This window comes from Bubalus bubalis, chromosome 18 (genome assembly GCF_019923935.1).
Source record: "Bubalus bubalis isolate 160015118507 breed Murrah chromosome 18, NDDB_SH_1, whole genome shotgun sequence".
In the NCBI taxonomy this organism is placed as follows: domain Eukaryota; kingdom Metazoa; phylum Chordata; class Mammalia; order Artiodactyla; family Bovidae; genus Bubalus; species Bubalus bubalis.
This window is the reverse complement of record NC_059174.1, coordinates 50670304-50691599: the sequence shown is the minus strand read 5'-3', so window position 1 is coordinate 50691599 and position 21296 is coordinate 50670304. Positions and strand designations below refer to the sequence as shown.

Here is a 21296-nt window from a genome sequence, read left to right as displayed (position 1 = left end):
AAGAGACACACAGAGACTCAGAGCAGGGGAGGCGACACGCAGGTGGAGACGGACGCAGGGCCCCCAGCCTCGCCAGGGAGGTGATGGCCGACGTCAGGCAGATCTGAGAAATGTGGTGCCCGCGCCCTGCGGAGGGACAGACTGACAAAGCCGGGAGAAGCTGGGCGGGGTCCGGGTGGGGCCGATGCCCGCAGGTCCAGGGCGGAGCGGGGAAAGGAGGGCGGGGCCGGCGGCGAGAAGGGGAAGGAAGCGGAGGTGCCGGGCGGGCGCGGGGCGCGGGCAGGAAGCAAGGAGGGGCGGCGGGGCTGGGGCCTCCGGAAAAACGCCCCAACTTCCTGCCCCGCCAGAGCCAGGAAGCGGGAGCCGGGACACCGGGCCCGGGATCGCCGAGCCCGACCTCGGGCGCCCCGCCGGTCACCACCCCGCGCGGACACCAGGTACACCGTCCCTGGCCCCGCCCGGCCTCCCTCCCCTCGGCTGCTAGGGGAAGTGGGGAGGAGGAGGGAGGGGGCTGGGCGCTGCTGGCCGTGGAGGGGCCTCCTACCGGCCCGGCTGAGCCAGCAGCCGCCCATCCCTGGGCCTCAGTTTTTCCATCTGTCAAAGGGGACAAAGAGAGGAGAAGTAATACTTGCTGAGGGCCCGGGAGGTGAGATGAGGGCTGCAAGCCCGGGGTCAAAGCTTCCCAACCGTCCGGCGGAGGACGGATGATCACTCCCATTGCACGGGTGGGGAAACTGAGACCCAGGGAGTAAAACCAACTCGTCCCAGGGCACGCACATCGTGAGACTGAGTGGAGTTGGGATTTGAACTCGCAGGTGCTTTCAGCCAAGCGCCGTCCTCCAAGCCTGCATACTTTAGAGCCACTCAAAAGGAAAAGTGGCAATAGGCCATAGGCTGTCTTGAAGCTGAAAGTTGCAGAACGCGTTTGAAAGCATTTTTTGGAAAGGTCTTTTTCTGGGTTGGGTCAGGAATTATACCCTGGGAAATAGGTTGTAGGGGACAAAAACTGGAGATCGTTCCCCATTGTACAGATGGGAAGACTGAGGCCCGGAGAGAGGTATTTACTTTTTCTGCATGTTAGATGTAAAGGATTTTGTTTTGCAGCCCCAGCAGAAAGTGTGCGGGGGTGTCTGGGGCTGGGGCACTGCAGGGAGAATTAATGTATAGGCGTTGGGAATTCAAACGGTCCCACGTTAGGGCGGCGAGATAGGACGGGGACCCCAGTCTGGGGGGGGCTCGGCTAGGGGTCGGGGCGACTCCGTGATCTCGGATTGAACGAACACTGATCTGGGGGCTGGAACTATCCCGGCCTCCAGCGGGGGGGCGGGGGGCAGGGGGCGGGGTCCAGGAGACTGACGGGGGCAGTCGATATACGGAAACGCCAGCCCTCCTAGACAGGCCAGAGCGGCCCTATCTGGCCTGCGTGGCTCAGCGGAGAGCTAGAGCGGCTGGCAAAGAGGAGTAGAGTTTTCTGGGCTGGAGCCCGGCAGGAGCGGGCTAGAACGGCTGGCGGGAGGAGTGGAGCTTGACGCAAAGGCCTACTCCGGGCTGGCTAGAGCGACTCCGAGTCGGGGGTGGGGGAGCCCGAGCCGGCGCGCGGAGGCTTCGGTTCTGGCTGCTGCGGTGCTTCGCCTCCGACCTGGAGCAGGTGAGGGACGCGGCCCCCGGCGGGCGTCAGACTCTGACTCCGCACGTCCTCCCCAGCAACCCTGACCATGCACGCTGCCAAATCCCGTGTAGGATTTAGGGCCCGTGTACACCCGCCACGTCCTACATATGATTTGGGGCTTGTGTAGACCTGCCACGTTCCATGTAGATCACTAGGTCCTACAGACCCTCTAAGGGGTCCTGATGACCCCGCGTGGATGTGCAGCTCCTTACAGAAGGGGGGTTTCGATACATCAATAGCATCTGCTAGAATCCGGGGCCCTATGGACCGTGGGTCTCGGGGACCAACAAACTCCCCTATAGAATTCTGTACCCCTTTTAAATCTCCAGAGGTCCCACACACTGGCTTCTTTCCCTTATGGACTTAACGATCCTGTGTGACTTATGATCCTGTGGGCCAAGGATCCTTGTAGACCACCATGTGTCAAACAGAATCCGGGGCCTTAGGCATTCCAAGGACTAACCTTGACTACTCTGTGTTTTAGTTTCTTTAAGGCTCCCAGAGGTTCTTGGAGACCAGGGTCATCCACTCAATATCTTAGAGTCCCTGAACTGTGAGTCACTCAGTCGTGTTCGACTCTTTTCGACCCCGTGGACTGTACAGCCCGCCAGACTTCTCTGTCCATGGAATTCTCCAGGCAAGAATACTGGAGTGGGTAGCTATTCCCTTCTCCAGGGGATCTTCCTGACCCAGGGATTGAACCCGGTCTCCCGCATTGCCGGCAGATTCTTTGTGGTCTAAGCCACCAGGAAAGCCTGTTGTAGACTCCGAGCCCTGCATAATACCCAGGTGCCCATGTAGTCCTTGTGCATGCCCACTTTGTTCTCAGACCCCCATCGTTAAGGACCTTGTCACCCTGCCCTCATCTCTACAGCCCCATGCACACAGCACCCTCCTGCTGGACCGCAGGCCTTGTCATTTGCCTTTAGATCCATCTGACCGCTTCCACCTATCACTCTCTAACTTTGCAGGACTCCTTCATGACCCATCTTTTAAGGAGCCACCCTCCTCCCCAATCCTCTCTGAGCCCAGGCCTCTGTGGAGTAGCTGAGTCCAGTCTAAACTTCTGCCCAGGCCACAGTGTCCATGTACCCGGACACCATAGGGAGAACTGCTGTGTCTCAGCTTTGATTGAGATTTCAGTTTCCTAAGGTAGGCATGCGGATTCCCCATGCTCTCAAAGCAGCACATTCTGGGAGTTAAATGCATAAACTCTGGAGCCAGCCTGCCTGGGTCAGAATCCTGGCACTGCCTCTTATAAGCTGTGCCTCAGTTTCCTCCTCTGTAAAATGGGAATAATAGCAGTACTAAGACAACTGCTCAGGGTCACTGAAAGGATTGAGTTTATACCTGTCAAGCACTAATACTGTACTTGATGGCACTTAGTGCACATTACGCGTTAGCTATTATTTCCTATCGTGGTGATGAGGAATGAAGGAGGTAATATATATCAAGTGCATGTTCCGAGGCCTGCCTGGCACCTAAGCATTTGCTCAGATAAACCTTTGTCCTTGCCTTGGCCCTTTTGGAATCACCCCTGCCTCTGTCGAACTTTCTCCACCCACCCCTGAGTGGGATGAGCGTGGACCCTCCGTGTCCATGGTCATGCCTTCCAGCCCAGAAGCTGCAGCTGGTGGCCTGGTGAAGGTCTTCTGTCTCGGATGGGAGTAATAATAGCATGGGGCTGCTTGTGGTTATGAGGCTTCAGTGAGTTACTCTGTGAGAAGCACTTAGAGCAGCGCCTAGCACACTGTAAGTGCAGTGTAAGTTCAGCTCTCATAATAAATAATTACTACTATTCTTCTGCCTTGGTTTGCAACTTTATTTATGTGAACATTTAACAATGCTCAGATCTGAAGTCACCCAAGCTTGGATGTTGGACAAACACACTTTATGGAAAAGAATCAAAATGAGGCCAGCTTGGGTGAACCCATAGGATGGCACTTGGGACACTCCAGAAGGCATTATTGTTTAATGATCAGAGTCAAAAGGCCGGCTGCCATTTATTGAGTGCTAGGGAGGCCAGTGGAAGAGGAGAAGGATGGGACTCAGGCGACCAGGCGATGAGGGTTATAAATAGCTTTGGGCTGTGGGGAGAACCCCCCCCCCCCACCGTGGTACACCCCACCCGTTTCCACAGCTCCTTCCTGCCTGACACACGGGCTCAAGTGGCATTAGTCAGACTAATTAAGAACACCGACGATGTCGGTGGGAAGACACAGGGAGAAGTGGAGATTCTAAGGGAGACAAGATGGGAGAGACAGCGAGAGATGGGAGAGAGAGGCGAGACAGCGAGCAACACGGACAGGTGCGGGGACAGTGGCTGCAGGAACCAGACGTAGGGAGACAGGCTGAGAAGAGCGAGGAGGGGAGACGGGGAGCAAGAGAAGATAGGGTGGGGCCTCGGCGGATGTGGGAGGAGGGGAGGCAGAGCCGGTGGGAAAAAATGAGCCAGGTCTGAAGGAAGGGAGAGCAAAAATGAAGAATCAGGGAGGAAAGAGGCAAAAGACAGGAGGCAGACTCAAGGGAGAGACAGCCAGGGGGCAGCAGCTGGGGAGAGGCAAGCTGGCAGACAGACAGACGGGACAGGTGGGTGTGGGGTGAGGGAGACAGAGGCACCCGGGGGGATGAGCTATCTGACAGCCGTCCCTTACTTTCTGGGATGGGAGCCGGAAAGATGCCAGGGCCCCGAGGGAGAGAAGTGGCTTCTAGGCCTCTTGGTCCCTGAAGGAGGACGGTTCGCAGTTTTGTTTTCTTCTGTGGAGAGAGCTGGGGGTTGGAGGATTTGCTATTGTGATTTCCTGTCACAGGAAGTGGGGCTAGTGGGTTCAGAGGCAACATCCTGCCCCAGGCCTGTCGCAGGTCAGAGGCAAGCCCCCACACCCCAGTTATCTCCCTCCCAGCTCCCCTCTAACTTTTCCAACTCTGTTGGCCTGCAAGCCCTGCCCCCCTAGGACCCAACTCCCCAACCCCTCCTCCCTTACTTAGATCCAAGAGCCCCCAGGCCCTTCCTTCATCAGGGGACCCCAAATCGCAGGCTCTTGGGCCACAGCTCTCTCATGGACCCAGGCTCCTGGCCTCCAGCTCCCCCCAACACGCGGCTCCCTGTCCTCGGGCTCCCCGCCCTGGCTGGCCTCTGAAGGGCTCTTTGTCGCCACACAGAGGCCCCATTGAGCTGTGGAGGCCGGGATGGGGGGAGAGGAGGCTGTTTACTCACCTTCGCACCTGGGCCAGGAATCTGTGAGTAACCGCCCTGCTCTCCCCGCCTCCCACCCCTCTAACCGCGGCCCCTCCTCTTCCCCCAGCCCGGCTGTGCCCATGGAGGCAGAAGACGTCGCCCGAGGGGCGGTGAGTGGAGAGGGGCGAGGGGTGAGGGAGTTGGGTGGGGGGCGCTGTGTGGCGGGGAGCAATGTGGGCTGAAGCCATCCCTCCCCTTCCACAGGCCCCAGGGCCCCCCCGACCCGGCCTGGCGCCCGTCAGCATCATCGGGGCAGAGGACGAGGATTTTGAGATTGAGTTGAAGACGGTGAGAGGGAGGCGGGCTGGAAAAGCCTCTGTCTCAGGCTCCCCGGGGCCCCAGCCCTCAAGCCCCATGCTCAGCGTCCGCACTGGCTTACACCCTGTTCTCCATCCTCTAATGCTGTCATTCGGCCTTCTGTCTCTGCCCATCTCTCTCTCTTTTTTAAAGATGTATTTAGTTTATTTTTTGGTTGTGCTGGGTCTTCATTGCTGAGCTCGGGCTTTCTCTAGTTGTGGCGGGCGGGGGCGGGGGCTTCTCTTTGTTGCGGTGCGTGGGCTTCTCAATGCGTGGGCTTCTCAACTGCGGTGGCTTCTCTCCTGTTGCAGAGCACAGGCTCTAGGCGCATGAGGGCTTTGGTAGTTGCTGCACGTGGGCTCAGTAGTTGAGGCGCCCGGGCTTAATTGCTCTGCAGCATGTGGGGTCCTCCCAGACCAGGGATCGAACTGGCATCCCTTGCACTGCAAGGCAGATTCTTAACCACTGGACCACCAGGGAAGCCCCTATATCTCTTTCATCTTCCTAATACCTCCTTCCTCATCCCCTCACCCCATCCTCAGTGCCTCCTTTTGATATTACAGCACAAGCTGTCAGCCGTTTTACTCTGATCGCAGTTTTTATCGCTGCCCACTCCCCGTAATGACAGCTCAGATCCTCGTTCCATCTCTCCTGATTTCTCTCCTCACCACCCACCGTTAGAACATGAAGTCTCATCCATCCTCCCCACCCCCTGACTGGCCACGATCCCAGCAGTGGCATCATCAGCACCCCCACCCCCCAGCTTGGATCCTTTGGGGAAATTGCCAGGGAAGAGGGGCGCGGATCAAGCCCCAAGCCCCTCCTCCGCCCCCCTCTGTCTCACTCCCATCCCTGCCCCTCAGAACCCCGAGGAACAAAACAACCAGTTCCAGAACCTGGATCAGGTGAAGCGGCGCCCGGCCCACCTCATGGCCCTCCTGCAGCACGTGGCCATGCAGTTTGAGCCGGGACCCCTGGTGAGGGCGGGGCCGGGGAGGCACGGGGGCGGGGCCGGGGAGGCACGGGGCGGGGCTGGGACCTGCCGCAGTGTTCAGTGCTTTAGGCCCGTGAGGATGTCAGGAGGGTCTGGGAAAGAGACCCAGAGCACATAGCTTGAGAGCCAGGAAGCCAGCCATGGGGCCCAGACAAGGTTGCAGCTGCCAGTGTAAATTTCTGAGCAAAGCAGGGTGCAGTTTCACAGAGCAACGCAGAATCCAGCAACCTAGAGAAAAACCATGCCCCGGCTGCTCTCCCATGCCCATGGCAGCATCACCCGTCAGTGACAGCGCCCTTAGCCCCAGAATCTTAAGTGCTCTGCAGGTGCCTCCAGTCAGTGCTTCAGGGCTGGTGGTTGGGAGAAAGCCAGTAGCGTTTTCGGGCCTAGGCAGCACAGCAGGCCCTGGTCCAGAAACAAGGCGACTGCTACAAGCAGCCCACGAGGCACAGAGGACATAATGGATGCTACAGAAAACTTGTATCAGGCAGAAAATACCGGGGAGGTGTGGATGCAGAGCCATACTATCTGGGAGATGCCTGCAGAGTCTAGAGAACCCAGCAGGTGGCTTAGGGAGGAAGAAGGCCCAGTGCTGGCTGGAGAAGGCTCTGTGGATTGGGGTCCTGTCCCATGAGGACCCCACACAGCCCAGCATAAGCTGGGAGTTGGGCTTAGACCAGAGCACTGCTCTGTACTGGACGTGGGTCGTAGTGTTGGTTGCTCAGTCGTGTCTGACTCTGCGACCCCATAGACTGTAGCCCACTAGGCTCCTCTATCTGTGGAATTCTCTAGGCAAGAATACTGGCATGGATAGCCATTCCCTTCTCCAGGGGATCTTCCCAACCCAGGGATCAAACACAGGTCTCTCACAAAACAGGCAGATTGTTCACCATCTGGAACCACCAGGGAAGCCCCCTCCAGAAAACAAGGAGACTGATGGAAGTAGCAGAAAGGGATGCCTGGGGGTGGCAGAGAGAAGGCTGTATTGACTGACACCAAAGTTTCAGAAACAGGAAATCAGGAAATTGCCAGAAAAGTGCTCCCCCCACCCAGCCTCCCCTAATGCCTGAGGCACCGGCCCTCTGGGCAGAGGAGTCCCCCTGCTGAGCCTGAGTGTTTCTGGAACTTGAACTCCTGGAACTTAGCCCAGGGATTGTGCTGGTTGCTGTGTCCCTTTCCAGATGTGGAAACTGAGGCCTCGCCAGGGCCAGGGGTGTGACTAACGTGACCCAGATGGCCTTTGGCCTTATGAGATTTGTCCTCATGTTGTTCTCCCACCTCATTGACTGGTGGAGCGGCCGGGAGATGGTTGTGGTCACCTGGGCTGCTTCCTGTTAGCCTCAGATGGAGTTTTTATTTTTTGGGGGGGTGCGGAGGGGGCAGGCATAGATTACTGGGGCGAGTTCTTAGCCGACTGAGACCATGTGCCTTACCTGGTGAGAGTCTGCCAGGAGCCGGGACAGGATGGAGGCCCCACAGCTTTGCCAGTGTCACCCAGCAGAGGGCTCCTCCACAGGCAACCTCAGGGGATGCTTGACGAATGAATGAGCGAGCGAGCGTCACTCGTCCTTCTGTTTATGTGATTAGCCCCGCTGTGCGCTAGGCCCGGAGACACCGATGAATCAGAACCTCCTGGCTGCCACACACACACACACACACACACCCTTGAGTAACAGTATTGCTTTGCAATGGAGAGTTGCAGAGACAGACTGCCAGAAATCCAATCCCAACTTTGTCACTTACTAACTGTTTTCTCATTTGCAACATGGGATAATGATGGTCCTCCCCATGGTTGAACAGATTAATAGGTAGAGGGTTTGGACAGTGTTGGGATGCACTGAGCCCTCTTAGTATAGCTGGGGGCGGTGTAACAGCAGCTCTTGTTACCAGCAGCAGCAGAGAGAAGACAGACCAAAGAACCATTTCACAGGAGAGAAAATTAAGGGAATGGTGCAGTGGCCCCAGGCAGCTGAGAGGGAGTCAGGTGTGGGGATGGGGGACATCAGGGAGCACTTCCCAGAGGGTTGGCATCCCGAGGCTTTCCAAGAGGCAGTGCAGTTTGGGTGGGGCAGGAAGAGGATGGATCACGCTCTGTGTCCCCCAGCTCTGCTGCCTGCATGCAGACATGCTGGGCTCCCTGGGCCCCAAGGAGTTCAAGAAGGCCTTCATCGACTTCTACCACAGCTTCCTGGATAAGCATTCGGTGAGAGACACCTTCGAGGGGGCCCCATCCCCAACCCCTGGGCAGCCACCCTACTCCTCCCAACCTCCACCCTGCTGAGGGCAGCGTGAAGGGAGGCCTGGCCTGCCCGGTGGGAGACCTCGTGCCAGCCTGGCTCTCCATCTACTGCTCCTTCTGTCAGAGCATCATTCCCACCTGCTGCCTGGGCTACCATCCCTTCATCCCATCACGGCTGCCCCTTCACCGCTGCGTCCTCCCCTTCACTCCATTCTCTCTCCTGAGCAGATTCTACGAGTGATGGTCCCTCCTGCCGTGGCCTTTGAACTTGGTAAGAAGACAAAAGGGGACTTTGGGGTGAGGGAGAGGTCTCTAGCAGGGACCAGGAACCCCCCCCCCCCCGGGGTGGGAGGCCACGCTCTCACCACAGTCCCTGGACAGCAGAGATGCCTTCCTGTCTCATGGCCACCCCAGCCCAAGGAAGCATGGCTGCCAGAGTCCAAGGGTGGGCAGGGATAGGGGTAGACTCACGGCCCAGGGAACTGGCCCCCAGCCCGGGCCCTGTTGCCCCCGCAGACCGCACGCGGCCTGACCTCTTTCCTGAGGACCTCCAGCGGCAGTTCGTGCAGGAGGTGGCGCAGAGCCAGCAGGTAGCCGTGGTCCGGCAGCTGGAGGACTTCCGCTCCAAGAAGCTCATGGGCATGACACCCTGGGAGCAGGAGCTGGTCCAGCTGGGGGCCTGGGTGGCGCGGGACCGTGCCAGCTACGAGGCCCGGGAGCGGCACCTGGCTGAGCGGCAACTGACCCACCTGGAGGAGATGCAGTGAGTGGGGCAGGTCTCTCCTTAGCCCAGGGGGCACCCTCTGCTATCCCATCCTCGTCCCATCCGCTTTTGGACTCCCTCTGTAGCTTCAGGGGTCATTTCCATGCATTTGGTTTCCTCTTCTGACTTCTGGGGCCCTTGTGTGCACACTTCAGTCATGTCCAATTCTTTGCGACCCCATGGACTGTAGTCCGTCAGGCTTCTCTTGTCCATGGGATTCTCCAGGCAAAAATACTGGAGTGGGTTGCCATGCCCTCCTCCAGGGGCTCTTCCTAACCCAGGGATCAAACCTGTGTCTCTTAACGTCTATCTGCATTGCCAGGCAGGTTCTTTACCACTGGTGCCACCTGGGAAGCCTTCGCATTTTCACCCATCTGGTTTTGCATCTTCCCTTCCCAGCTTGGGGGTCCCTCCCAGTTCCCAGGTCCCGTCCGTGGTCTTGCATTCAGGCCTGTGCTTTGGGTCCTGCCCTTGCAACTCCCACCACCCCGAGTGAGGGTCTCTCCTGCAGCAGTTGTCTGTCCCAGATGCTTCGGCAGAGTGCCCCTCCCCCATCCCCGCTTTGAAGGGGACAGTGACCTGTTGTGCTGGGTAGTCAGGGGCCCCAGGCTTAGCACATTGGTCACAGACTTCTTTCTTCTTCTTACAGGCACACCATCTCTAACGATGAGGAGAAGAGGTGATGGAAGCAAAGAGGGCGGTGGGGAGTTTGGTGTCACAGGCCCGAGGGATGGGGGGGTCTACCTGGGGGCCTGGGCGTTGAGCTGCACGCCTGGCTCTGTTCCCTAGAACCTCCTCTCTCTCCCTTTGCTCAGATGCCCAGCAGGAAGTGTTGTGGGGCAGGGGTGGGAAGCCAGCGGAGGGGAAGCTGTAGGGGCGGCGGGGTCCCTGCATCCGTGCGCCCTCACCATCCCCTCCCCCTCACCGTCCCCTCCCCACAGCGCCGCCGTGGTCAACGCCATCAGCCTGTACATGCGGCACCTTGGGGTGCGGACCAAGAGTGGGGACAAGAAGTCCGGGAGGAACTTCTTTCGGAAAAAGGTGCTTCCCTGAGCGCCCAAACCTGGCCTTCTCCTCCCCAGAGAGGGCCTTCCCCACCACCCGACCCCGGGAAGCCTCTGCGCCCCTGAGGTTTGAGCCCTCTGTCAACATTGGTCCAGAAATGCCCAGCTCCCCCTCCCCCGACTCCTTTCCCAGATGATAGGGAACCGGCGGTCAGATGAACCGACCAAGACCAAGAAAGGCCTGAGCAGCTTCCTGGATGCCGCCCGCTGGAACCGGGGAGAGCCCCAGGGTGAGGTGCCCGGCCTTGGCCCTGCCCTGACTTCCCTGTGTTGCCCCCACCTCACGATCCCATCTCTCGTTTCACCCCCAGATTTTCGACACCCGAAGGTCGAAGTTGATGGTAATGGTCCTGAACCTAGAGCATCATCCATCCTGGGGACCTAAGAGGGGAGGTGGGGGGACCCACAAGGTCTGAGGGGAGGAGAGGCAAGGGGCTGGGACTCCTGAGTCCGAGGGTGGAGGAGGGGTCTCCTGGGCGACAGGTAGGACCGAGCAGAGCAGCCTCTTAGATCCCCCGGCCCTTGTGGATTTGAGTCGCTTGACTCTCATACTCCATTTCTCCCTTGATACGTCTCTAGCTGAGAAGCCGGGCCTTACAGAACGTAAGGGAGGTCAGGGGGCGCCTTCCCGGGACCGGAATCTCGGAGGCCCTGGGCAGGACACCCCCGGAGTTTCTCTGCACCCTCTGTCTGGGGACAGCCCTGACCGGGAGCCAGGTGAGTTTCCTAGACCCCACAGCAAAACAGCCCCTTGGTCCTCCGCCCTCCCTGCTCCTTGTCACCAGTGTTACTGATAACCACTTCCTTCCCCTGGTTTACCCTTACCACGGCTTTCCTCCTAAGCTCTGACCTCTGTCCTAGTGATGGATTTCCCCACCTCCTTGGACTACATTTCCCACCAACCCCCATGGTTTCATTTCCCAGAACCCTCTCTAAGTCCATGGCCGACCAGCCCCCTTAGATGGTGAACGTGCTGCTCCTTGGAAATGTCTCCCACTCCTTGTGTGACCTCCCCCGCAGACAGCCACTTGACCAGGGCCTGGGTTCAAATCCTGGTTCTGCAGTTTACTTGTGTCAGAAGCCTTTCCTCTCTCTGAACCTCAGCCTCCTCCCCTCTAAATGGGATACATTCTCTTCCCACAAGTCCCAGTGGAGTGTTGGGAGAATGAATGAATATGGAGGCATCCAGTCTCCTCTCCAAGTGGGAGACTAGCACCCCAGTTTTGCAACATCTTCACCCACTGGGCCCTGGCCGCCCATGTTTTCAGAGCTCTTTCCATCTGTCTGTGTATGTGCTTAGTTGCTCAGTCGTGTCCGACTCTTTGCGACCCCATGGACTATACGGTCCAGGGAATTCTCCAGGCCAGAATACTGGAGTGGATAGCCTTTCCCTTCTCCAGGGGGTCTTCCCAGCCCAGGGATCGATTCCAGGTCTCCCGCATTGCGGGCAGATTCTTTACCAGCTTCCATCTGTCTGTCCCCCACTAAAATACAGAGCAGCCACGTGGTGCCGGCCAGGCAGCGGATGGCTCAAGGAATGGAGGCCCCCAGGGTATAGGGGGGTGTGGGTCTCACCACCACAGGGGCCTTCCAGACAGCCTTGCTTCCCCCCTCAACATTGTCCCCACAGGTGTTGATGCCCTCCTGGAGGTGGGGGACCCGCCCCCGCAGGGCCCAGCCAGCCTGGACGCCCCAGCGCCGCTGGAGAGCACAGAGGAGGCTGCTGACACAGAAAGGTGCCCGGGGCTGGGCGTGGGCTGGGTGGGGGAGTGCGTTTTGGGGGTCGTGCTGCCACTTGCGCCCGCCCGTCCCCAGCCGAGCCGACTCCACTCTGCCCTGCTCTTGCCTCTTCGCCTCCTCTCCCTTCTTCCTCCTGTCTTTCCTCATCTCTCCCTCCATTCCTTCTTCCTCCCTTTCTCCTTCCCTTCTTCTCCTTCCTTTTTCACTGACTTTTTTTTCTCCTCTCCCCTTGCTCCCTCTTTCTCTCCTTTCCTCCTCCTTCCTTGTCTTCCACTTTACCCCCTCTCAGCTCTTCCTGGCCCCTCTCCCTCTGCCCCTACCACCACCCCATCTTCCATCCATCCCCCCTACCCATTCCTAAGCCTCCAGCCCAGCCTCCTTGCTCCTGCCTCCCAGCGCCCCCTCCCTCCCTCCCCCCAGCCCTCTGTGCTCCATGCCTGGGGGCCCTGTCCCCCTCACAGTTGGGGGGCAGGCTCTGCCCCCTGCCAGTCCTCGTGCCGCTGCTTTGGGGACCCTGTGGTGGGTGGGGGAGGTGAGTCGGGTTCCCTCTGGGTCCACCTCTGACCCTGTCCCCCTCTCTCCCCAGAAAGTGGAAGAGGTGGGTGCCTGGGCCCTGGGTAGGGGGAGGGCTAGCCCCTCCCCCATTTCTCCCAGCCCCTCCCCTCCCCCCAGGGGCCACCCCTTCCCCTACACCCCTGTGAGGGGTGGGTGGGGACACCACCCTCCCAGCCGAAGAGCTAAGTATTGAAACCCCCCTCCCCGCCTCGCCTCCTGGCTCTGCCCCCATCCCCCTGCCTCAGGGAAGGGAGGGGGCAGTCCTTCGCTCCCTACTGGGTTCCCTGTCCCTGACCCTCCCCGGCCAGTTTCAGTATCCCTTCTGACCACCCCCCCACCCCCCACTGCCCCTGCACCCCAAAGTTACACTGGTCCTTCTGACTCTCTCCTCTCTTCTGTTGCATGTTTGATCCCTGTCCTGGTCTCTCCCTGTCTCTCCCTGTGCTGGTCTCCCCCCATCTCTCCCTGTGCTGGTCTCCCCCGTCTCTCCCTGTGCTGGTCTCCCCCGTCTCTCCCTGTGCTGGTCTCTCCCTGTTTCTCCCTGTCCTGGTCTCTCCCTGTCTATCTCCCTGTCCTGGTCTCCCCCGTCTCTCCCTGTCCTGGTCTCCCCCGTCTCTCCCTGTGCTGGTCTCCCCACGTCTCTCCCTGTCCTGGTCTCCCCCCGTCTCTCCCTGTCCTGATCTCTCCCTGTCTCTCCCCGTGCTGGTCTCTCCCTGTGCTGGTCTCTCCCTGTTTCTCCCTGTCCTGGTCTCTCCCTGTCTCTGTCCGGGCCTGACTCTGTCTTTGGCCTCGGGGTCCAGGCTGTCAGGGCGTCTGGGGCGCTCAGAGAGCCTGCGGGTGAGTGACCGCCGCCGGCCTTCCCGGGGTAGCCTCGGGGCTAAGGGCCGGGGTGGGGGCCGCTCCCGGAGCGACGTGGACATGGACCCCAGCTCCGCCACGGCCGTGCTTGGCCCTACCCGACGAGCCACGTACGTCACTGCCCCCCCTTCCATCCACCAAGGCAGCCTGGAGAGTCAGGGAGGCTGGGGTGGGGGATATCAGATGCTGAGGTCACTGTGGGCCTCCAGTGGTCACAGGAGAGGGGTGAGCGGCTGCTTTCCAGAGATCTGGGGGCCAGTCCGCAGCTTGGGCCACCCTAGGGGATGGGCGTGGAAGGAGTCAAAGGCTCTTTCCTGGGATGCCCTGAGCCAGGGACCTGATGAGGCCTCTGTCCCACAGCCCGGAGCCTGGAGATGAGGGAGAGCCGGGCCGCTCAGGACTGGAGTTGGAACCGGAGGAGCCGCCTGGCTGGCGAGAGCTTGTCCCCCAGGACATTCTGCACAGCCTGCCCAAGAGCCAGGTGAAGCGGCAGGAGGTCATCAGCGGTGAGTGCCACCCCCTTCAGCCCACTGCGGCCGAGGACACAGCCCACCTCTGGCAAAGACAGATGTAGGGGGATGGCCATCTAGGTGTTGCTTACACCAGAGCTTGAAGGCTGCCCAGTTCCCTCAGAGGGCTGTTTGTTAGCTAAATTGGAACATCCCAGGGAACAAATGGGAAAGCAGCTGCTGGAAGTGACATTTCCAAGGAATGATTTTCTGTTTTGACCATGCTGCACGGCATGTGGGATCTTAGTTCCCTGACCAGGGATTGAACCCACACTCTCTCCCTGCAGTGGAAGCACAGAATCCTAACCACTGGGCCACCAGGGAAATCCTCTCTAAATAATTTTTTGTAGTGCAGGACAGTGTTGACGTGAACAGCCAGAAACGGTCTATAAAAGTTGCATTTCAGGCAGAAGCCTTTGCCTCCTTGTTTGTGAAATGTGGGCAGTGATAACTCCTCCCTTAAAAGCCCCACAGAGATGGAGATGAGATGATTCGTGTATTCAGCACAGTGATGGGTCCAGGGTCAGAGCATTTAGCTGTGAGTGCTGTTACGACTATGATCTTAAGCACTCGGGAGAAAAAGATTCCCACCCAGAAGCTTGGGAAGAGAATATATTATTAGCAATGCTTGCTTCTGAGCTGAGAGATACCATTTTTGTCTTAATTCTTCCTTGTGATTTCAAATTGTCCCTGTGTTGAGGGAGGTTTGCCAGATGTAGAGTGTTTCGGGAAGCTCATTTGGAAGTTAACTTACAGATTATTTAATGGTTGAGAAGGATTCTCATTCAGAAGTTTTAGGGCAGTGGCTAGATGCCCTTTGGGTCACAGATCCTTCTGAGAGTAATAATCAAAACATTCCCAGTGCCATCTGATAGAACCTTCTGGAATGATGGTAACATGCAATAAATATCTGTACTTTCCACCATGGTAACCACCAGCCACATAACAGCTGTTGAGCATCTAAAGCCCAACTGAGAGCTGAATTGTGCAGTATATTTCATTTTAATTAAGCAAAATTTAGAGTTATTGGCATGGCTAGTGGCTACCATGTTGGACAGCATGGCAGTTTCTTTCACCAGAAATACATGCATACTTAACATTCAAAATCATGCATTTAGTCTCTGGGGATTTTGGGGATCACTGGAACTCGGGCATGCACCCCCTGGAGGCCCCTGGATCCCAGGCCATCAACCTGTCAGAGTCATTGTGCCAGAAACAGCCTGAGAAACTTGCTGGATGGTTAGACTTGAAACGCAGCTGCACGCAGTAAGGCAACCAACTTGTCCCCAATTTGCCTGGGACTGTCCTGGTTTGGGGACTTCCCAGGTGGCTCAGTTGGTAAATAATCTGCCTGCCTGCAGGAGATGCCGGAGACATGGGTTCGATTCTTGGGTTGCGAAAATCCCCTGGAGGAGGAAATGGCAACCTACTCCAATATTCTTGCCTGGGAAATCCCATGGGTGGAGGAGCCTTGTGGGCTACAGTCCATGGGGTCACAGAGAGTCAGACATGACTGAGCGTGCATGCCCACACGACCTAGTTAGCGCTGAAAATTTCATGTCCTGGGAAACCCATGGTATGGGGCAAACTGGGACTACTGGTCCCCTTGGCTGGCTGCAACCGCCATATGAGAAAGGCAGTGGGGTGGAGGAATTCTCAGAGGCTATTTCAGGGGCGAATGGCTCCACCCAGAGTCATCCTTGTACCATCCCCTCCCCAGCCTGCCTCTGAGAGGGCCCCCCTAAACCCCCAGAGTCTGCATGCTCGCCAACCCCAACTGTTCCTTTTGTCCACTGTCCCCGCAGAGCTCCTGGTGACGGAGGCTGCCCATGTGCGCATGCTCCGCGTGCTCCACGACGTCTTCTACCAGCCCATGGCGGACGCGGGCTACTACTCCCAGGAGGAGCTCCAGAACATCTTCCCCAGCCTGGACGAGCTCATCGAGGTGCATTGTGAGTGCGGGGCTGTGGCCCTCCCATCGTCCCACCTGCCAGCTCTCTGTTCCGTTGCCTTGCTGTTGACCCCGGGCAGCCTCTGGTCTAGCACTGGGGAGGGCCACACCCCAGATCCCCAAAGCTCACCTCCTAGGGACACATCATCAACAGGCATGGGGCGGGGAGTCGGGGGCGGGGGGCGGTCACCGGCCCCAAGGATCCGACACACCCACCTGCAGTCCAACCCCCCACCCCCCAGCACCAGACCAGCTCTGCATCCAATCTCGAGGACCCTGACAGAGCACCGCCTTTCCTCTCTGCTCCCTACAGCCCTATTCCTTGATTCCCTGATGAAACGGAGGCAGGACAGTGGCTACCTCATCAAGGAGATCGGAGATGTGCTGCTGGCCCGGGTGAGAGAGCCCAGCCCAGTCACCGCCTACTTGCCCCTCCCCTCCCTTCCACTGCCCCGCCCCTCCACTCCATCGCCCCGCCCCGCCCCGCCCCGCCCCCTCCTCCTGGCTGGGCACCTGGAACCCAGGCCCAGGGTCTCAACCTTACCCGCATCCAAGCCCCAGGGGTCTGGGCCTCTAGCCATGTCCTCCATCCCACCTGAGACACCCTCCTTGACCTGCCTCTCGCTGTAGTTTGATGGTGCCGAGGGCTCGTGGTTCCAGAAAATCTCCTCCCGCTTCTGTAGCCGCCAGTCGTTCGCCTTAGAGCAGCTCAAAGCCAAACAGCGCAAGGATCCCCGGTTCTGTACCTTCGTGCAGGTTAGGTGGGGTGGGAGGTGGTCTGGGCCCCAGGGTTCCCGGGGAGGGGGGCCGGCGTCCTGGTGTCTCAGCGCTGCTGTTCCTGCAGGATGCCGAGAGCCGGCCCCGGTGCCGCCGGCTGCAGCTGAAGGACATGATCCCCACGGAGATGCAGCGTCTGACCAAGTACCCACTGCTTCTGCAGAGCATCGAGCAGAACACAGGTAGAGAGAGCGGCCCCGCTCTGTCCTGCCGGACCCTGGCTTTCCGGCCTCCAGCCTTGGCCTCGGGACCTGGAGCTTCCAGGGTTGGGGTTCACCCCTGGCCCGGTCTCCCCCTTTGCCCACAGAAGAGCCGGAGGAACGGGAGAAAGTGGAGCGGGCAGCTGAGTGCTGCCGGGAAATTCTGCAACACGTCAACCTTGCTGTGCGGGACATGGAGGACCTGCTGGTGAGCCAGACAGGGCCCTGGGCCAGGGCGGTGGGGTGTGCGTGTGCAGGGATCCGTGGAAGCCAGTGACCCTCCCTTCCCTGCCCCTAGCGGCTCAAAGATTATCAGAGGCGTCTGGATTTGACCCACCTGCGGCAGAGCAACGACCCCATGCTGAGCGAGTTCAAGGTGCCCTCCCCCCTCCCCTCCCCTCCTCTCTGCCCACGCTCAGCATTCCCTGATAGCTCACCCAGGAAGCAAGAGGGGCCCCTCACCTCTGACCCCACCCCCCTTATCTCCCAGCGGGGAATGAGCTGACCTGACCAACCCCCCGTGGTCATCCCCACCTTCCCCCACCCCACCATCGCCTTCACCGGCCATCACCCCTTCCTTCCTGCCTCCAGAACCTAGACATCACCAGGAAGAGGTTGATCTACGAGGGCCCACTGACGTGGCGGGTGACGAAGGACAAGGCTGTGGGTGAGCGCCAGGGCAGCCAGCGAGCAGGGTGGGGATGGGGGGGGCACCTCAGGGCCAGGGTGTCAGGTGGGGGTGCTGAGCCCTGCCCCCCAACCCGCAGAGGTCCACGTGCTGCTGCTGGATGACCTGCTGCTGCTGCTTCAGCGCCAGGATGAGCGGTTCTTGCTTAAGTCGCACAGCCGGACGCTGACGCCCACGCCCGATGGCAAAACCATGCTGCGGCCAGTGCTGCGGCTCACCTCCGCCATGACCCGCGAGGTGGCCACCGGTGAGGCCCCGGGCACGGCCGTCCCCAGGATGGCAGAGGAACCCTCCGAAGAGCTGGGCGCGCATGCTCTGCGCCCAGGGGCGGTGGGGGCGGGGGAGGGATGGGGGTGGGTGGCTGGCAGCCCTGAGGCTGAGGCTGGGAGGGGGCACCCTGGACAGGACACGGCTGGGGTGCCAGGCTGGCTTGTGGATTTTATTAAGATAAATAGGAAACTGCCCCCAGGTGTTTGCACAGAAGAGCTGCCAGTTCTAAGCAGTATTTTGAAAAAATGCCCTGGCTGCCTCTTGGGGGCTATAGGGAGCAGGAATTGAAACCTGTGGGGCCATGATGGTGGGAGTGGTGCTGGAAGTCTTGTAGGTAGAGCAGACAGGGGACTTATTTCCTGATTAGATGAGGGAGGGCTCTGGAAGGGGGACAGAGTGGGTGAGTTGAGTCCTGGGAGCCATAAGGTCATGGGGGACTTCCCCAGGGGCATGTTGGGGTGATCCTGGCTTTGAGCCTCACTTTTCTCTCCCCCTGTAGATCACAAAGCCTTCTATGTCATTTTTACCTGGGACCAGGAGGCCCAGATATACGAGCTGGTGGCCCAGACGGTGTCTGAGCGGAGGATGTGAGCAGGGTCTGGGTTCCTGGAGCGGGTAGAGGAGGATGAGGAGGAGGCCCGGGCCCCAGGGCCTCTGGGGACAGGGAGGGGAGGAATGTCCTGGCCCAGGGTTTGGGGGCTCTGACAGCCCAGGGGGCTGGCCTGTCTCCTCAGCTGGTGTACCCTCATCACCGAGACCGCTGGATGCCTGAAGGTCCCCGCCCGCACCTCCCGACCCAAACACCGGCCCGGCCCCAGCAGGTGAGGGGGCCAGGAGAGGGTACTAGAGGTCAAGGGGCAGCCTCCCCGTGTGTCCCCAGAACCCGAGCTCCAGCCCAGTCTCCATGGGCGTGCATGTGCACGTGTGTGTCTGTGTGCATGCACGTGAAGGTGTGTGCACGTGTGCACCCACCCCACCACGGCCCATCTGTCTCCAATCCAGGCCTCTCTGTCTTCCACTGGCCAAGCCTCTCTGTCTCCCTGTCTCCCAAATTCGACCTCTGTCTCTATCTCCGGACCTCCCTGCCTTCCCCACCTCCAGTTCCCTGTCTCCCTGCCCCTGCTGCCCACCAGGGCCAGGGCAGTGGGGTCACCCGGCACTTGCTCCCCCCAGCACCCGTGAACCCCTGCTTAGCAGCTCCGAAAACGGCAATGGCAGCCGAGAGATGCCCCCGGCAGATGGTGAGCCTTGATAGAGCGGCAATGAATGGGGGTGGGGGGCTCCACAGGAAGCCTGGCAGGGTCTGAGCCCCCTCTCCGCTCCCCAACCCAGGCCGGATGGAGAGACTCTTCAACTCCCTCCTGCCCTTCTGCAGACAAGGCCTCGAGGGCCAGCTCGCTGCCAATGCCCTTCAGAAAGGTAGCTCAGCCCCACCCGCGCAGGGTGGCCACCGCCTTCCCCGACACTGCTTTCCCACCTGCCTGTGCTCAGGCGCCGGAAGCAAGCCCACCCAGTCCACCACGTGCACAGCCCCATGCTGCACCACCGTCCTTGGTGGCCCCAAGTTCCTTTGCCTCCTGCAGCCCCTGTCCCTTCCTGACCTTCAGTTCAGCCTCTCCCCGGGTGCCCTCCCCCTCGGCCCCAGCTTCACACCCCTGCACCCCTCCTCACATCCCCCAGCCCCTTCCTCAGGTCTGACTCCTTCCCACCATAGGCCCACACCCATCCCCAGCTACATCTCCCAGCCCTCGCCCCCCTACCTCTGACTCTGTCCCCTCACCCCTGTCCAGTGCTGACCCTGAAACAGCTCCTGTTGCCTTCGGAGGAAGACAGCGGGGCAGGGCCTCCCCTCGAAGGGGATGGGGTCCCAGGGGGCAGCCCCTTGAGCCCAACACAGCCCCAAGAAATTCGGGAGGAGCTGCTCAGCCTGGAGGAGACCATTAAACAGCTAGAGGTGGTGTGGCCTGGGGGTGGGAGCGGGGAGGAAGGGGCTAAGTGGAGGAGCCCTTCTCACTGATGATCCCCCAAAACCAGGAGGTGGAGGAGGAATTTTGCCGCCTGAGACTCCTCCTGTCTCAGCTTGGGGAGAACACCGTCCCCCAGTCTGGCTGTACCTGAGGCCCCCTGCCCCAGGCAGGTGAGTGAGGGACCAGGGGAGCCGGGCACAGGCCAAAGAGGAAGCGCCCGAGTGGCCCCGTCAGATGCTAACAGCTGCACAGCCCCGTCCATTTCTCTCCCTCCATCTTTGACTTTCTGCATCTCCCCACTCCACCTCCTGTCTCCATCTCTGTTTCTGTGGCTCTTCTGTGCTGCTTCCCCACCCTCCCTTCCACCCTATCCATCTCTCTCCATCTCTCCCCCCATCTCCCTTCTGCTCCTGCCTCTCCCCTGCCCCAGGCCTTTCGCAAGAAGGAGCGGGCCACCCACCACTGCACGACCGGTGACTACCCAGCGTCTCCAACCCCAGGGGCCTGAGGAGAGGGAGCCAGGCTGCCCCAGGCCACGCCCTGGGGGAGTTGGGGGCGCCCAGATGGGAACACTGCCCCCGCGCCACCTCCCACTGGCTTCGGTCTTCTCTCCCTCCTGCTTGGGGGACTCAGGGCTTCATTCCAGGGGGGCACCACCTGGCCCCCATTCCTGGGCCATCTCAGTATTGCCTGGGTGGGGGGGTGGCCAGGCCCTCCATCCCCCACCCCCCAAGTGCCTTTGCTCTGTTTTTATATCCTGAATTGGAGGTTTATTTTTTAATATATATTATCTAAGGAGAGGTCTGAGTGTGTGAAGGCGGGGAAGGACCCCAGAATGGCGTCTGGAAACCGATCCCCCCTAAGACTGTCTGGCATTGCTTCCTCCATCTGTCCCACCGCGTCGCCTCTGCATTCATCAGATTCCGTGTCTTAATGTTGACTCCCTAGGGCCACCCCCCCAACACACACACCCCTCGCAGCCCCCACTCCCAAGCCCCCTTGGTCACCCACGACGATGCTGGGCATCCAGCATCTCACACTTCTTTCTGTTCGTTTATTTTTGTAGTAAATCTCTGGGGGTGGCTGATGGGGGTTGGGGGGAAAGGGGGCCCTCCTGGGTGGGGGCTGGGGGCGGGGTTATTGCTCTGAGCTCCCTGTCCCCAGGGGGCCTGTGGGCAGGGGTGGGGGGCGGGCGTCAGCACTGGGGCCGGCACGGGGGAGACAAGGCCGCACAAACACTCAGGTCACAGCACAGGGGCAGGTGGGCAGGGGGGAGGCTGGGCGCCATATTGCACTTCAGGAGAGGGGGGTCAGGCGGGGACCCCCCCGCTCACACTGGAGCCTGGGGAGGAGGCTGGAGGTCATCGTGTCCCCTCCCCTCGCCGGAGAGGGGAGGTGACACCCCCCAGTCTGGGGCTGGGGAAGAAGCCTGGGGCAGCCATGCGCCCAGGCCCAGCCTCCCGCAGGACATCAAGGGCAGACCAGACCATGGAAGAGGCCCCGTGGCGGCTGCCCTG

General features: G+C 59.9%; 1 protein-coding gene across 9 annotated transcripts; it reads left to right on the top strand.

Moving 5' to 3' along the window:
* Window positions 1–297: 297 nt before the first annotated feature.
* Window positions 298–20541, top strand: ARHGEF1 (Rho guanine nucleotide exchange factor 1). Of its 9 annotated transcripts, none has more exons than XM_025269199.3 (32): window positions 298–437; window positions 2154–2306; window positions 4975–5017; window positions 5112–5195; window positions 6068–6181; window positions 8303–8401; window positions 8666–8708; window positions 8954–9200; window positions 9850–9879; window positions 10142–10241; window positions 10398–10494; window positions 10576–10605; window positions 10844–10981; window positions 11895–12000; window positions 12591–12602; window positions 13360–13527; window positions 13778–13923; window positions 15732–15878; window positions 16191–16273; window positions 16508–16633; window positions 16722–16836; window positions 16962–17062; window positions 17153–17230; window positions 17446–17521; window positions 17622–17789; window positions 18312–18399; window positions 18547–18633; window positions 18986–19053; window positions 19145–19231; window positions 19603–19766; window positions 19847–19949; window positions 20210–20541. In XM_025269199.3, the coding sequence occupies exons 2-31, from the start codon at window positions 2293–2295 to the stop codon at window positions 19928–19930; spliced, it is 2943 nt and encodes a 980-aa protein (XP_025124984.3). In that variant the 5' UTR covers window positions 298–437; window positions 2154–2292; the 3' UTR covers window positions 19931–19949; window positions 20210–20541. The 9 variants fall into 9 exon arrangements, with proteins under 9 accessions (XP_025124984.3, XP_006039927.4, XP_025124985.3 ...); XM_006039865.4 differs by lacking the exon at window positions 2154–2306 and adding an exon at window positions 2641–2821 and having other exon boundaries at window positions 308–437; XM_025269200.3 differs by lacking the exon at window positions 298–437 and adding an exon at window positions 1415–1648.
* Window positions 20542–21296: the final 755 nt, after the last annotated feature.

Bases quoted from the DNA above. Each gene is read 5' to 3' on its own strand.
- ARHGEF1 (XM_006039859.4), top strand. From the start codon at position 3,607: ATGGCACTTGGGACACTCCAGAAGGCATTATTGTTTAATGATCAGAGT. The intron at 5,018-5,111 runs GTGAGTGGAGAG...CCCCTTCCACAG, and splicing joins AAGACGTCGCCCGAGGGGCG to GCCCCAGGGCCCCCCCGACC. The intron at 13,528-13,777 runs GTACGTCACTGC...TCTGTCCCACAG, and splicing joins GGCCCTACCCGACGAGCCAC to CCCGGAGCCTGGAGATGAGG.